The sequence below is a fragment of the Sphaeramia orbicularis genome, chromosome 12 (assembly GCF_902148855.1).
Source record: "Sphaeramia orbicularis chromosome 12, fSphaOr1.1, whole genome shotgun sequence".
Taxonomy (NCBI): Eukaryota; Metazoa; Chordata; class Actinopteri; order Kurtiformes; family Apogonidae; genus Sphaeramia; species Sphaeramia orbicularis.
Window position 1 is genome coordinate 43,707,999 of NC_043968.1, and position 13,487 is coordinate 43,721,485.

A 13,487-nucleotide genomic window follows, 5' to 3' on the forward strand; every position below is an offset into this window, starting at 1 on the left:
TAGAAGCCCCAGCCATGCACTTGCCATCTTATGTGGGAGTCTGTGTATCTGTTCACACACGCACTCCCGTCTTTTCATTAAATAGCAATATAAAAACAGCGCAGGTCAGCCCTTCTCTGCCGCTGAGGCAGCTTTCAGCATCACATCACAAGTGTTCTATAGACTGTGCCTCAAATCAATGCCTAGACCATGGCCTACTGCAGACATGCTTTTCCATCAATATGTATATTCGGTCTTGACCCCACTCCACCTACCTCCCCAACTCATTTTTTTCTGTTATTCAAGGACAGACTGTTTTTTCTTTTCTGTTGCTCCACCTGACACCAGTTTTTGCTGAGGTGGAGAGAGTGCTTACACAGTGTTTTCAAATGAAGAGGGAAATTTGCATGCTTTATTTCCCAAAAAGTCCTTTTTCCCTCTCTCAGTCCAGAAGCCTGTATGCCTGCCCTTTTCTCATCACCACCACTCTTCACTGCCTCAATCTGCTCTTTTTATCCCTCACTTTGTTGTAGCCAATTGGCTTGCTTCATCTCTTCTAACATCTCATCCATTCACTCACCTTGACTCTCTGCTTTTATCATATCCTTTACTTTTGCTCATAAAACACCTTTTTCTCACTGAACCAGAAAGTCAGGACATTAAGATGGAATGTGAAATCCATACAGTTAATCGATGCCACAAGGAACTGTGGGAGGTGGCTCAGGAGCTAGTAATGCCTCTGGCCACCAGATATGGGCTATTACGATGGCACTGATGCCACTCCTTGGGCTGTATAACTATCTACATCAGAGTGTTATGGTGTTATAATGTCATAAAGGATGCCTCTGAAGTGTCCACTGGCCGCTGACCACTGTACAGATGGTTCTTTACTGTGCATAGAACGGACAGCTGCCACATGTGTTACACTTTTACTTGGACAACATGGCATCATCTGCAATGAACAGAAGTTCATATAATTCTTTGTAAAGTTATGTTTGTTTTTTTCACCTGTCTTTTTTTTACCTTGTACAGCTCGTGTTGGAAGCCCACAATGTCCCAGAACTTACTGCAGGGGTCAACTGTACCTTTAAAGACCTTGCAGAGATGAACGGCTTGGTGGAGGGAAATCGGATAAAGTGCTCCTCCCCCGCTGAGAAGGAGATGCCACGCATTATTGTTGACAAAGGTAACAATGGACATATTGATCAGGAAAGTATACAATCAAGAAAAATAAGAGGCTTTGAAGTCAGCATCATGTGCACATCATTTCTGAAATATCAGTGGTTTATGCTTGAGCAGGTATATTGTACTGTATGCTGTCCAGTGTTCACTTTATTTGACAGTATATTAAAGCACCTGTTGAACAACATGTCTGTGAGCTCTAAGGATCAGGAGGCTCTCCCCTAAGTCAAAAGCATTCTGGTCCTGGGGCTATGCATGTATATAAATTTGTTTTTCTCATTGCCATCAATAGCTCAGTGGGCCTTGGAGCAGTGCCCTAGGACATGTTTTGTAATTGAATGAACATTAGTTATTCCACTGCTGTGGGACTTATTTTCCAACCTCTCTCAAAGTGAACGTGCTCCGGAGGGAGTGATGGGACCCCATTTAACCCCAGTGCAAAAAGGAAAATACAAAGCTGTGCAGTTTTCAGTTCTTATAGTAATATTACAGCTAAATTAGAGCCAGGAGATTACAATGTCCCTTTAGACTGTGTGATCGTCTCAGCCGCTTCCAGTAGACAAACAGCTGAGACATATGAAAGAAAGGGTGCTGCAATCAAATAGGAAAAGAATTCTGCTTTTCACATCTCATTTTTATTCCTCTGCTCTGTCCCTCCCCTCTTCGAGGTCGACTAAGCTTGGTCTAATTGAACAAAGCCTCCTTCTGGGAAGGCCTGTCCCCAGGCATGCAATCCTTCATCACTAACCTTCAGTATGTCTTCACACTGAGATAATGAAGATGCCATTCAACCATACTTCCACAAAAGAATAATATCATAATGAATAAGAGTAAATATGTAGAAAAAAAACCAGTAAAAAGTGACCTACACACCAAATTTACATTTACAGAAAAAGTCAGAAATGCTCCCACTGGCAATATGTTTGGGCCTTTTCACAAAATTGTATTTTGTCTAGTTTGAGGATATTTGCTAACATTCATAATCATACATCATTCTTCACTGACCTTATTCAGTCCATACTCACACATATCGTACACACTATTATGCAGAAATTGTAAAAACACACACACACACACACACATATATATATATATATATAGGCTGACAATGAGCCTGGGGACCTTTGGGGATTCAGCCACTGTATGTAACACTATAGCTACTGCAATAAAGTGTGATTTTAAATATCAAAACACACACTAACAAGACGTATGACATTCTGGAATTTTTTGCTTTTCCTCCATGCACACTTACAGATATATATGAGGCTATCTTTTTCCTGTTTTAGGTACAGGAATTTTCCACATTTTTGTCCATATTTGATCTTTCATCTCTCTCTCTCTTTTTTTTTTTTTTTTTTACAAGTACTCATTAGTATAAACTTGGTTGAGAAGCAAAAAAGGACAGAGCGAGATGGATGGAGTGAAAAGAGAGGGAGGGATAGATAGTGTTAGCAGGCTTCAAGGTAACATTTAGGTGGCCTAATTAGGACAGATCCATTGTCAGCGGTGCTTTACTGTGATTGATGAATGATTCCTTCTTTGTTAGAGAGATGGAGAAAGACACAGGGGAGAAGAAGGAGTCGCACTGTAGAAGGAAGCAAAGAGACCTGTGTGAAGAGATAGAGTGGGTATGAGTGAGAGAGGTGCAGAGGTAGAGTAGAGAGAGAGCAGTTGGATGTGTGAATGTGCTGTTGAATTAAACATGAACTCCTTCATTAGGGCCAGACAAAAGGACACACCAAATACAGATGAGGCACAAGCTCACATATACACACACTTACACACACCAACGCACACGGTTTCTGTTTCATCTTCTTCCACTGTTACCTTGTCAAAGGCGCGCTCAAAGACTTTTCCGGGGGAAATTTTCCATCCCTTGGGAAATGGGTGTGCACTAACTTTTATTGTCGTTTGGAAGGCGCCAAGGATAGCAAGACTTAACCCAACAAAACCCTTCTACTCTCCTTGTCTCTGATGGTGCTGCCTTTAACACTACAACAGGCTGAGCACCTGTGGCTCAAAGCAGTTATCATGTCCCCATGGCAAAATCTAATGTGACTAGACACTCAAAAGAACATATGAATAAAACTGAATAAAAATCATCATACAGGCAGGGACTCTTCAAAAGTGTCTACCCACTGCTATTGTAATGAACATAGCTGTGGCGGTAATAATACTACTGACTTGTGTTTAACAAACTCTGTGAATAAAAATAATCACTTCTGAATGTTGTTTGTTTTCTCTAGGTGATCATCAGATTGTACAGCTGTATCTGAAATCTAAGGAGACGGGCCTGGCTTTTGCAAACACCAGTTTCGTCTTCTACAACTGCAGTGTACACAAATCGTAGGTGTTCATATCATTCTAGTATTTAAGAGACCACATTTTAAAATATTTCATGCTGGCATTTACATTTTTCTCATGTAGCAATTACTCAAGCATTTTATCTGATGGGTGAAGCTTAAGTTTGATGTCTCCCTTGACATTTCAAGAACTCTAGCTGCATATTGATTTAAAAAAAAAAACTGACATTGATTTCTAAAATGTTGGACATGGTTGTGTTGAGAAAGTAGTCCTATTGACCTTCTGATCTCCAGTATATTAGTTGCAAATCAATCAATGCCTCCTCTTCCTTCTCCTCTGCTCCCCATGCAGATGTCTGTCATGTGTGAGCAGTCCCTACCAGTGCCACTGGTGTAAATACAGACACGACTGTACCCACGACCCTCGGACTTGTTCCTTTCAGGAGGGCAGAGTCAAGAAGCCTGAGGTGAGCTACATTCCTTGTTGATTTCTTCATTTTTCCGTTACCTCCTCCTATTCAGTGATGCCCAGAACTGGACAAGGAACATAGCAGAGAAGTGTTGTCTCAAAGTTTTTGGTGAGCAATTGTTGAGTCAGTTGAGCCCATACTTTGTAGCAGCATGTCTGCCTGTGGTTTTAAAGACATGGAGCCTAAGACAATATCCAAGAATCTGCACAGTTTTTAATGCTGCCCAGCTCTGACTGGCCTCTTCATATTGGGCCAGCATAGTAATAAAACATGGTGAAATAAATTGAGGTGAAATGTTTGGCTACATGACACTAATAGCTATCATTCTAGGTTTCACATGCAAAAAGAGTTATGTTAAAAGGATTGAGACACCTTTCAGCTGTAGTGCTTCCATCTGGCAAGAGTCTCTTGGCATGTCTCGCTCTTGACTGCACATCAAAGGGCAGTGGAAGCTAATAAAACGGAGCCATTTCCTCTCGCCCATCCCTATTCCCTGCGACAGCTTAGTCTGTGTGAATTATCAATAGTATTGGCAGCCAGTTCTATTCCCGTCGAAGCAGAGCCCACTGTAATTAGGGTAGTCTACTGCAGAGGACAAGCCTCTCACTGGATGGGGTACATTCAGTGAATACCCCCAGCCCATCCACTCCCCATCCTATTCACTCTGATTTAGAGTGACTGGCACAGGGGTGGCCTGGAGGGTAGTGCAAGAAGGTATAAAAGTTTGGAAATGTGCCCGTGTATTTGTGTTACCCCTGATGTGACTGCAGCTCAGTTAGTCTGTCTCTATGCTTCGGTGTATTTTTTTTTTTTTTATGTGTTATTATGAATGGGTTTATCTTGATACAGTTTGTCCTGCATGTACCCTGCCAATTCATGGTAGTTTTCAGGGGGTGGGTTTTACAGAGAGTTAGTGGCCTGTTAATCCTAGCCCGAGGTGAGCTATGATGAAGATCACTGGTGCTCATGTCTGGGTTGGCAGACGCTGCTCGACGGGCAGGGACAAGCTTAGCCAGATTGCTTCCTTTGATGAGCAGTCTGCTCTCAATTGTGTTATTCCACCCATGTTTCCCCCGAGCCATTCAACCTGTGTAGACGATATTATTTTCTCTTTTGCCGTTTCCATTATCCTTTTGAACCTTCTGCTTAGTCAGGCCCAAGCTTGAGTCTTTGCAGGTTTACTTTTCCAATTAACTCAGGCGCTAGTGGTCAATATTGACTGAGGATAATAATGTGCGAATCCTTTCCTATTGTGTTGCTGACTAAAAGAAAACTTTAAATAAAGCGAGGGGGATTTAGTATTAGCACATTAATGACATCCCTTCTTTGCTGTTTCAGAAAAAGCAGGTGTTTCGCAGGCTTAATGACTTCTAATTTGCTTTTAATTAACCCTTTCAACCTAAGGTCATGTATTTACCACCAGATTTTTGGTAGCTGTTTGAATTAATAATTTAGACACATGCAAGATTAAGAACGTAAACATGCACATGACCATCCCCCTGCCCAATATCCAAATTTCATGAAAGGCAACAAGTCAACTTTGCTCTGTGAAATAGGATGGCTGCTTTCTGCTGCAGTTGATTTTTTTTGTGTACTATTACAATTAAGGGATTTCAGGCAGTGATCTGAATAATCCCTTAACACTATGCTAATGATCGAGGCCAGGCAAATCTCCCTACTGGTTGAGCTTGTTGTTAGTATGCATGGCAGGACAGAGTTAAAGCCAGGCTTGGGTGCCTTTTTATTCATGCCAGCAGTGGTATGGGCACACGGATCAGACATTTGCCTGTTGGCGCATTAGCCAAGACCACGTCCCTGTTTGCCCTCCACATATCTCAAGGACTTAGCCGTTTTGATGAGCTTCACTGACAAAGAACATGAATGCAGCTTCAGTTACACTACATAAAGAGTCAAAAGGGTTTGTACCTATTGCTGCTACCTTGAGTACAATATGAATTGGCTGTGCTTGTTTACCCAGTAAACAATCTGCATATTTAGCAGTTTTTGTGAGTGTATTCCCCCTTTGCTAAAGCATACGCAGGGTTGTACCTACAGCAACAAATGGAACTGAGGATACTTCCTGTTCTCTCGTGATGAAAACCACACAGGGATATTTCCCTTTCTTCTTCTCCTGTCTACAACTCAGCATGTTTGTATCCTGAGCCAAGCATTTATCCAACATAAGCAGTTGTCAGTGGAGATACGAAACACACAGGAATATTAGTGACCTATACAAAACAGGAATCCTCAGCACATATTAGAACACCATATCTTTACTACACACTTTTCAGTGCTTGAGAGTGTATTTACAGAGCAAATATTGATCGAGTGATCAAGAAAATTTAATTAAAGCAGTTAAATGCCAGCAGTAATAGCTGTTAGTTGCCGATATTAGATCCTAATGGTAGAGGAGGTTCTGTGATTCAATTCATGGACAAATCAATGTCATACACCAGGACTTACTGCTGAGGAGCCAGTTCAGCATTTACAGAATAAAAACAAAAGGATATGTGGGAAGTAAATGAGTGGAAGGAAATGAAAATTACATTAAGTTAAGTACAGAACAGCCTCATTAGTTGTGAAAATCTAGGAACATCACTAAAATAAGACAGAAAAGCCAAGGAATATGAGGATTCAGAGAATCACAAAGGTTATGACTTGAAATAAAATCCAATTTGTATCCAGGTTGTAATGAATTCTTAGAGACATGGGGAGCAAGACCAAAAAAATGACATAAAAAAGAGAAAAATGTGAAGCTGAGGTCTGAATGATGGGTTAGAAATAAGTTGAGAAGTGGAAGAGAAGGAGGGAGGTTGAATAGTGAGCAGGAGAGAGTCTTTGCCTGAGGCTCTGTGGGAGATGATAAAACACAGGCCATTTAAAGGGAGCTCTTGGTAAGCACAAGGTCCACATGTACGTGTATGAAAACCTAAAACTCTCCTCATTTTCACACCTTACACCGCTATAATTATGGGTTTCTCTTTCACACCCTCCCCTGCTTGCTTCAAACTATGCCACTTTTACATTCACAGTTTTCACTCTGCTTCCTAGCCTGTCACTCTCTGTATCTCCACCCTTCACACCTCCCACCAACCTCTAATTATCAGATTTAAGCACAGACAGGCAACAAATTAAAAGAAAAACCTGACAGGTGTGGTCTTTTTCACTATGGTGCCCCTACCCGAACGTAATCACCACATCTCAGCCCAGTTTAACACCTATGGGAGACTTTGGAGGGACATGAACACAGTGCTATCCACTACCATGGTCTGAAAAGCACAATGAGAGAATATATTTTATTAGGATGGAGTGTATTCCTTTTCATAGACTTGAAGAATCAATGCCAAGGAGCACTGAAGTTGTTCTGGAAGCACACGGGGGTCCAACACTTTACAAAGACACTGTTGTTATTTTCTTTAAATTGTCACCCATCTGGAGGCCCTTGGGAGCAAAAGAAGTCCAGAAAGTGAGAAGGAGATGAAAAAGGAGTTGATATAGAAGTGAGGAGGGTCAGTGAGTTATAGAACAAACAATGCAGGCTGGGTTTAGAGAGAGATAAGTGGAAGGAGGTTAAAACAATGACTCAGGGAGTTATAGGGAGAATGAATATAAAGGATAGTTATGAAAGGGAAAGAAAGGCACAAGTTTGCATTTCAGCAGTTAGTGGTTATTATGTTGCTGTGATGAGTCATGCTATTGACGAGTACTTGGTCTTTCTTGTGCTTCAGTGCTGGTCCTTTATTACATGACTACAGCACCATTACTGAGGGTTGCATCTTTACATGAGTACACACGTCTCTGGCACATCTGAAAAAAACTGTAGTCTCTTTCACCTCCTACTGTCATAAAGTGCTATTCACATTACAATAAGAAAAATCTAATTTATCTCTATGGGTCTATTAATTTATTAAGCACATAGTTTTAAAACTTGCCTCCACAATAATACAACAGAATCGCTATTTATTATGCTAATAGAGTAAGTAATTGTAGCAATTCTTTTCAGCCTTTCTCTTACTTTAGTGACACAAGCAATACTCTTTCAAAGTGCTTTCAATGAAAACCTTTTCAATTAATATTGAACCACAGCTCTCTAAAAAAATACCATTTTAAATGTCATGTAATTATGTGGACACTACACAACACAGAATAGATTAAAAAGAAAATAAAAAGGGCAAAGTGAGGTTTGAAGGAGCTATAAATTTTAATATTTGTATCTGTTTGATGGTGTACATCTATGGTAGAGTATTTACATATTGTAGGGATGCATCGTGTTATTTATTGCATTTCAGTTGACGACTGTTTAGAGAGTGGAGAGCAGCAATAAACATACTGACATTAGATCAAGTTAACGCTGTCATAAATCGTGACCTGTGACAGCGAGCATCTCTGCCAATGGCACCAACATCAGTAGCCAGCAGGGAAATACATGTGTGTTTGTGAAAGCACTGAAAACCCACTTGGCCTCAGAGAATGCTGGCAATGATCACAGCGTGAATGTTAGTGTGTATGTATACATACAAACAGAAAATCAGAGCTAAGTAGGAGAAAAAACACAGACAGGGTACACATGCTTGCTTGTAGATTCTCTGTCACGTCTGAATTTTTCATTGTTGTTGAAGCAAATGAGGCATCTGTTTTGTCTTTTGTTTATTTATATAGTCTTGTTCTAGTTTTGCATTTTATTCATTTATATTTTCTAATAAAATAGTGTGAATTATTCATTCATACATTCCTTCATTCATTGATTTTCTGAAATGCTTATTCCTCAAGAGGGTCACACGGGATGTGAATTAAGATTTTTCGTATACAAGGAATGACAGGTTTTACCGCTGGCAAGCTAGACAGTATTCATTTGCGTGCATGTGAACCTTGCATTAGAGTAAGATGTCAGATGACTAGTTTATGTGTCTCAATGAACCTGTGTGTGTAGATCGGTGTGAGTATGGTTTGGGAAATTGTGTGTTTATGTGTCTGCGTAAGTTTATTTACCTGGGATGGCATGTGGAGCACAGCTGTAAAAAAAATTTACTCTGATGTTGGGGTTGTAAAAAGAACTGTAGAAGGTGTTAATGATGGTGTGTATGTGAGTGTATGAGTGTGTATGCTGCAGCAGCTGAATTTGCATTTTGAAGTTTGCCATCTTCCTGACACGTTGTCATAAAAGCAGATGATGCAAGAGATGCTGTCTACTTCTGACTTGTGGCATTTATCTTAGACTGTAATGAATTCCAAGGCTGTGGTGTACCCTTGGTGTGTGTGTGTGTGTGTGTGTGTGTGTGTGTGTGTGTGTGTGTACATTCCCATGTCAGCCATGTCAGTATGTGTTTACCTTGAGTCTACCTGTAGGGATTCAGAAACTTTAGTGCAGTGATGGTCTGGTTGAGCACATATGCACATACTCACACAAACTTCTGCTGTATGTGCGTGTGTGTGTGTGTGTGTGTGTGTGTGTGTGTGTGTGTGTGTGTGTGTGTGTGTGTGTGTGATCACCATATATCACTATCGTTACAGATCTGGATTCAGCTCGAGTCTCCATGTTAAGTCATACTTCACTGCCTCCCCTGCATTTCCACCAACCAGATCAAATTTATTGTCCCTATTGTTCAAGTGTATTAACTGGAAGAGATGTGATTAAAAATGGATTGCATCTCTCTTTGCTCTCCCACTCATTTTCATTTGCCAAATACAACCCTTCATTCTTAGGAAAATGAGATTTGGAAGAGCAAACAAGCACACATCACCTCTCCCTGTCTCTCCTCCACCACTGAACTCACTCACCCTGTGTGTCATTTATCTATAATGACTTTGTGAATAGTGTCACAGAGCACCCCACCACCTCCACAACCACCACGCAGCCATCCAGTCAGTCACTCAGCCTAACCCAATCAAGTGGCTTTTAATGAACTTCAAACAAGTGTTATCACCCAGTTCAACGTGCGCTATGCTTCACTCCCCCCCAGCTCCATCCAAGCGGGGGCTCACCTTATCTACTCTCTTTCTTTTCACCCTCCTTTCCTTTTCCCTCTTTGACATGCTAAAGCTCCTCCTGTCGCATATGCTTAATGGTATTTTTTTGACTCTTTCAGTCGCTCTGTTCTTTTGTTGTTCCTCTCTCTCATTTTGCCTTTTTTGCTCTACCTCCCTTTCTACCACTCTTCAGCAAAAACATGAAACAGTTTGCAAAGTACTTAAGGAAGTACGGTTGTCTGTTTACTATCTTCACGCCACTTTTACTCCCTTGTCACCTTTCACTTCTACTTGTCATCCACTCTCCTGCTCTTACCTTTTTTCCCCACTCTGTCCTTTATGTCCTCCCTATTGGGCTTTCTCTTTTTTCTTTTCTGTCCACCTCCTCTTACTTCACCTGTCCTCTTCCTCTTCCCTATTCTCTTTGCTCCTCATTCTCTTTCAGGCAAGCCATAGGTGCTCTATATATAGCCAGTGTCACACACCTGAATTGATTGGCTGTTAATTTTAGACCACCAATTGCTAAGTGACTCATCTCTATCTCACTCTGTTGCTCATTCATTCTTGTGATTGTACAGACAGAGATGAATCTTATTTTGAACTTGTCAGTGGCATCTTTCACCATGAACAAATCCACCAAACATGCAAATGAAAGCTCTGAGCGCAGTTCATTTATCTACAAGTGTCCCCTCCTGTGAACGATGATAGAGTACCTATCGAGCCAGCCCTTCATTTACAGTGAATGTAGTCGTAATTTAGACACTGAAAACAGTGTTTATGTAGTTTTCCCAGTATGTTAAGCTTTCGTTGGGTCTGTAAGCTTATAGTAAATTCATCCATCCATCCATTTTCTGAAGCGCTCAGTCCTCGTGAGGGTCATGAAGGTACCAGGGCCTATTACCTGTAGGTAAGGGTGGGTTCATCCTGGACATGTCACCAGTTAATCACAGAGCTGACACATACAGACATAAAACCATTCCTTAAAAGTCATTAATATGTAATGGCAAAACATAAGATGTCTTAAAACAACAGAATTGACATTACTTTAAGCAAAACTCAAACTTCATTTGTGTTCTTGGAGTGTATACAAGTATACAATGACAATAAAATTGTGGTTTTATGCTCCCTGTGTAGGATCTTTAGCCTGTTAAAATAGCTTGAGTAAGCCTTGGTCATAATATTGAAATATGACGTAATAAAATGCTCTCGAGTGAAATGAATGTAGCTTCAGTAATGTATCAGGTCCAGTTGCACAACATGTTGTTCATTATTTCATATTTCTGTTTGTTCTTTTCCAGGAGTGTCCCCAGCTGCTGCCTGCAGAGAGGATCCTAGTGCCGGTCAATGTGGTAAAACCCATCACCCTACGAGCCAAGAACCTTCCTCAGCCCCAGTCTGGACAGAGAGGTTATGAGTGTCTGCTAACCATCCAGGGGAATGAGCACCGAGTTCCTGCCCTGCGGTTTAACAGCTCTTCAGTGCAGTGTCAAAACACATCGGTAAGAAAGTGTGTTTTTGTGGCGCTTTTGTGTCAACATCTGTGAGAAATCATCACTGACAGGCTCCCTCCTACACGAATACAGTCTTTATAAAACACGTCCACTTTCTGTAAAGTTTTCCTATGAAAGTAACCATAATATTTCTATTGCACACACATACGCATGCACGCACGCACGCACGCACACACACACACACACACACACACACACACACAAACTCAAACAGACACTAGCTCAGGGATTTTTCTATTCCAGTGAGACACTGGGTAGATGAGACAAGAGCTTGACTTTTGTCTCCCTTACACAGCTTTCCCTGCGACCATGCTCCATTCACTAACTGAATAATGCATTGACAGCAATGAAAGACTAGCATGAAAAAGGCTTTATGCTGGTCTTGATGCTAATCGTCTGTTGATACAATAACATCTCATCTTCCTGTCTGTCTTCATCACTCTGAGTGTGTATTTCAGTGTCTGTGTGCCGAGATGTCTAGGGGACTTGTGTGTGTAATGACAGTGTAATCCAAATATTGTACTTTGATTGAGCCGTGAAGGAGGGAAACTGTAATTTAGCTGAAAATTATGATTCTAGCTCGTACCCTCCATGCGGCTGGTGTTACAGAAACAAATGAAAAATAATCAAGTCTTTGAACAGCCACCTGTTGGTGATGCTTTTTACATTCAAAAGACAGTGACACTAGAGGATTTTGGACATGGAGATAATAGACAGTTTAAAGTATCACAACAGCTTTTCTCTCTCTACCCCTCTCGTATACTCTCTCATCTTTCCCATCTTCCCTTGCTGGTTGCCATGGTGATAGTATTTCTATGATGGGATGGAGATGAGCAGTCTTCCTGTGGAGCTGACCGTCATCTGGAACGGAGATTTCAGCATTGACAACCCCGCCCACAACAAAGGTAAGCATGCAAAGATGTGTACACTCAATGCACACACACACACACACACACACACACACACACACACACACACACACACACTGACAGACACACCTCTACACACATACACACACTCACACACTTGTGAATTCATATTCACAAGTGTATTTCCATAGTTGACAGGGTATCATACGACACACACACATACACAGTATAGTCTCTTATAAACTCTTACTGTCACTAATACACACACATTGTAAAGCTGCTGCCTTCCCATTGTTGCCCTTGGAGCTGGTCTCCATGGCAACAGGCGGGCGGTGTGCTGAGGTGCAGCATCCATCCCCTGATGTTGCCTTGTGGAGTGGTTAACTTTAACACATTTCCAATGCTTGATTTCTTTATGTCTGTCTTTTGACTTTTCATCTACACAACTCTTTGAATTCCATTTTCTTGCCTGCCAATATTACCTCTCTTCAGCTCTTTCTCTTATTTTCTCTGTCAACGCCTCTCTGTGTCTTTGGCAATCTATCCATCTCTGTCACTACTGATTTTCTCCTCCTTTCATTTTATTTCTCTCATCTCAGCAATGCTGCATTTTACTGACATACGTTTCATGAAAGTCGATTTTGGTGAAGCTTGTAAGATAGGATTAAACAACATAATAGTATCAATAAGGATTTATGACTGGGTTTAGAAAGAGTAAATAAGTCAACTATATTTTGCATTTAGGTGGTTCTCCATCTACTTTTGATAAAGGATGGATGTGGAATGACAGTTCAGAGCAAAATTTTTGAGTATTCAGCATTCAACTGCAGAGCTAGATTCAGTTTGGCCACTGGCAATGCACCACTGTGAGTGATCCATGCTGGGCAGGAATACAACAACATGCTGGGGGTTGTAGTTCTCTGACAGGAAAACAACTCATTTTAACCAAAGGCAGTGGAGTTGGGCAGAAGAATCCTGTTGTTAAAATGTGCTTGATATTCCAACATGGCACTGTGCTGTAAGGCAAAGTTTGCACAGTGTTTGAATGTGATTGGGATTGTGTAATGTTTTGTGAGTCAAATAGTATGTGCAAAACATACCCTTGAGCATAAATGTAGTTAGAAAGAAGCAGCAAAAGTTAAATAAAGAGAAAGTGGATGCTTGAGCTAGTGAATTTTTTCTGCTTCTTTCTGCTCCTTTTGCTTG

The 13,487-nt window shown here is 41.0% G+C and overlaps 1 protein-coding gene across 1 annotated transcript in view; it reads left to right on the forward strand.

The window, feature by feature from the left end:
- The window catches only part of plxna4 (plexin A4), a 231,693-nt gene that overhangs the window by 167,724 nt on the left and 50,482 nt on the right, over nucleotides 1-13,487 (forward strand). The window contains exons 7-11 of the mRNA XM_030149424.1: nucleotides 1,012-1,165; nucleotides 3,408-3,507; nucleotides 3,817-3,931; nucleotides 11,200-11,400; nucleotides 12,221-12,317. Coding sequence (XP_030005284.1) covers nucleotides 1,012-1,165; nucleotides 3,408-3,507; nucleotides 3,817-3,931; nucleotides 11,200-11,400; nucleotides 12,221-12,317 — 667 coding nt within the window. The remainder of the gene's footprint in view (nucleotides 1-1,011; nucleotides 1,166-3,407; nucleotides 3,508-3,816; nucleotides 3,932-11,199; nucleotides 11,401-12,220; nucleotides 12,318-13,487) is intronic.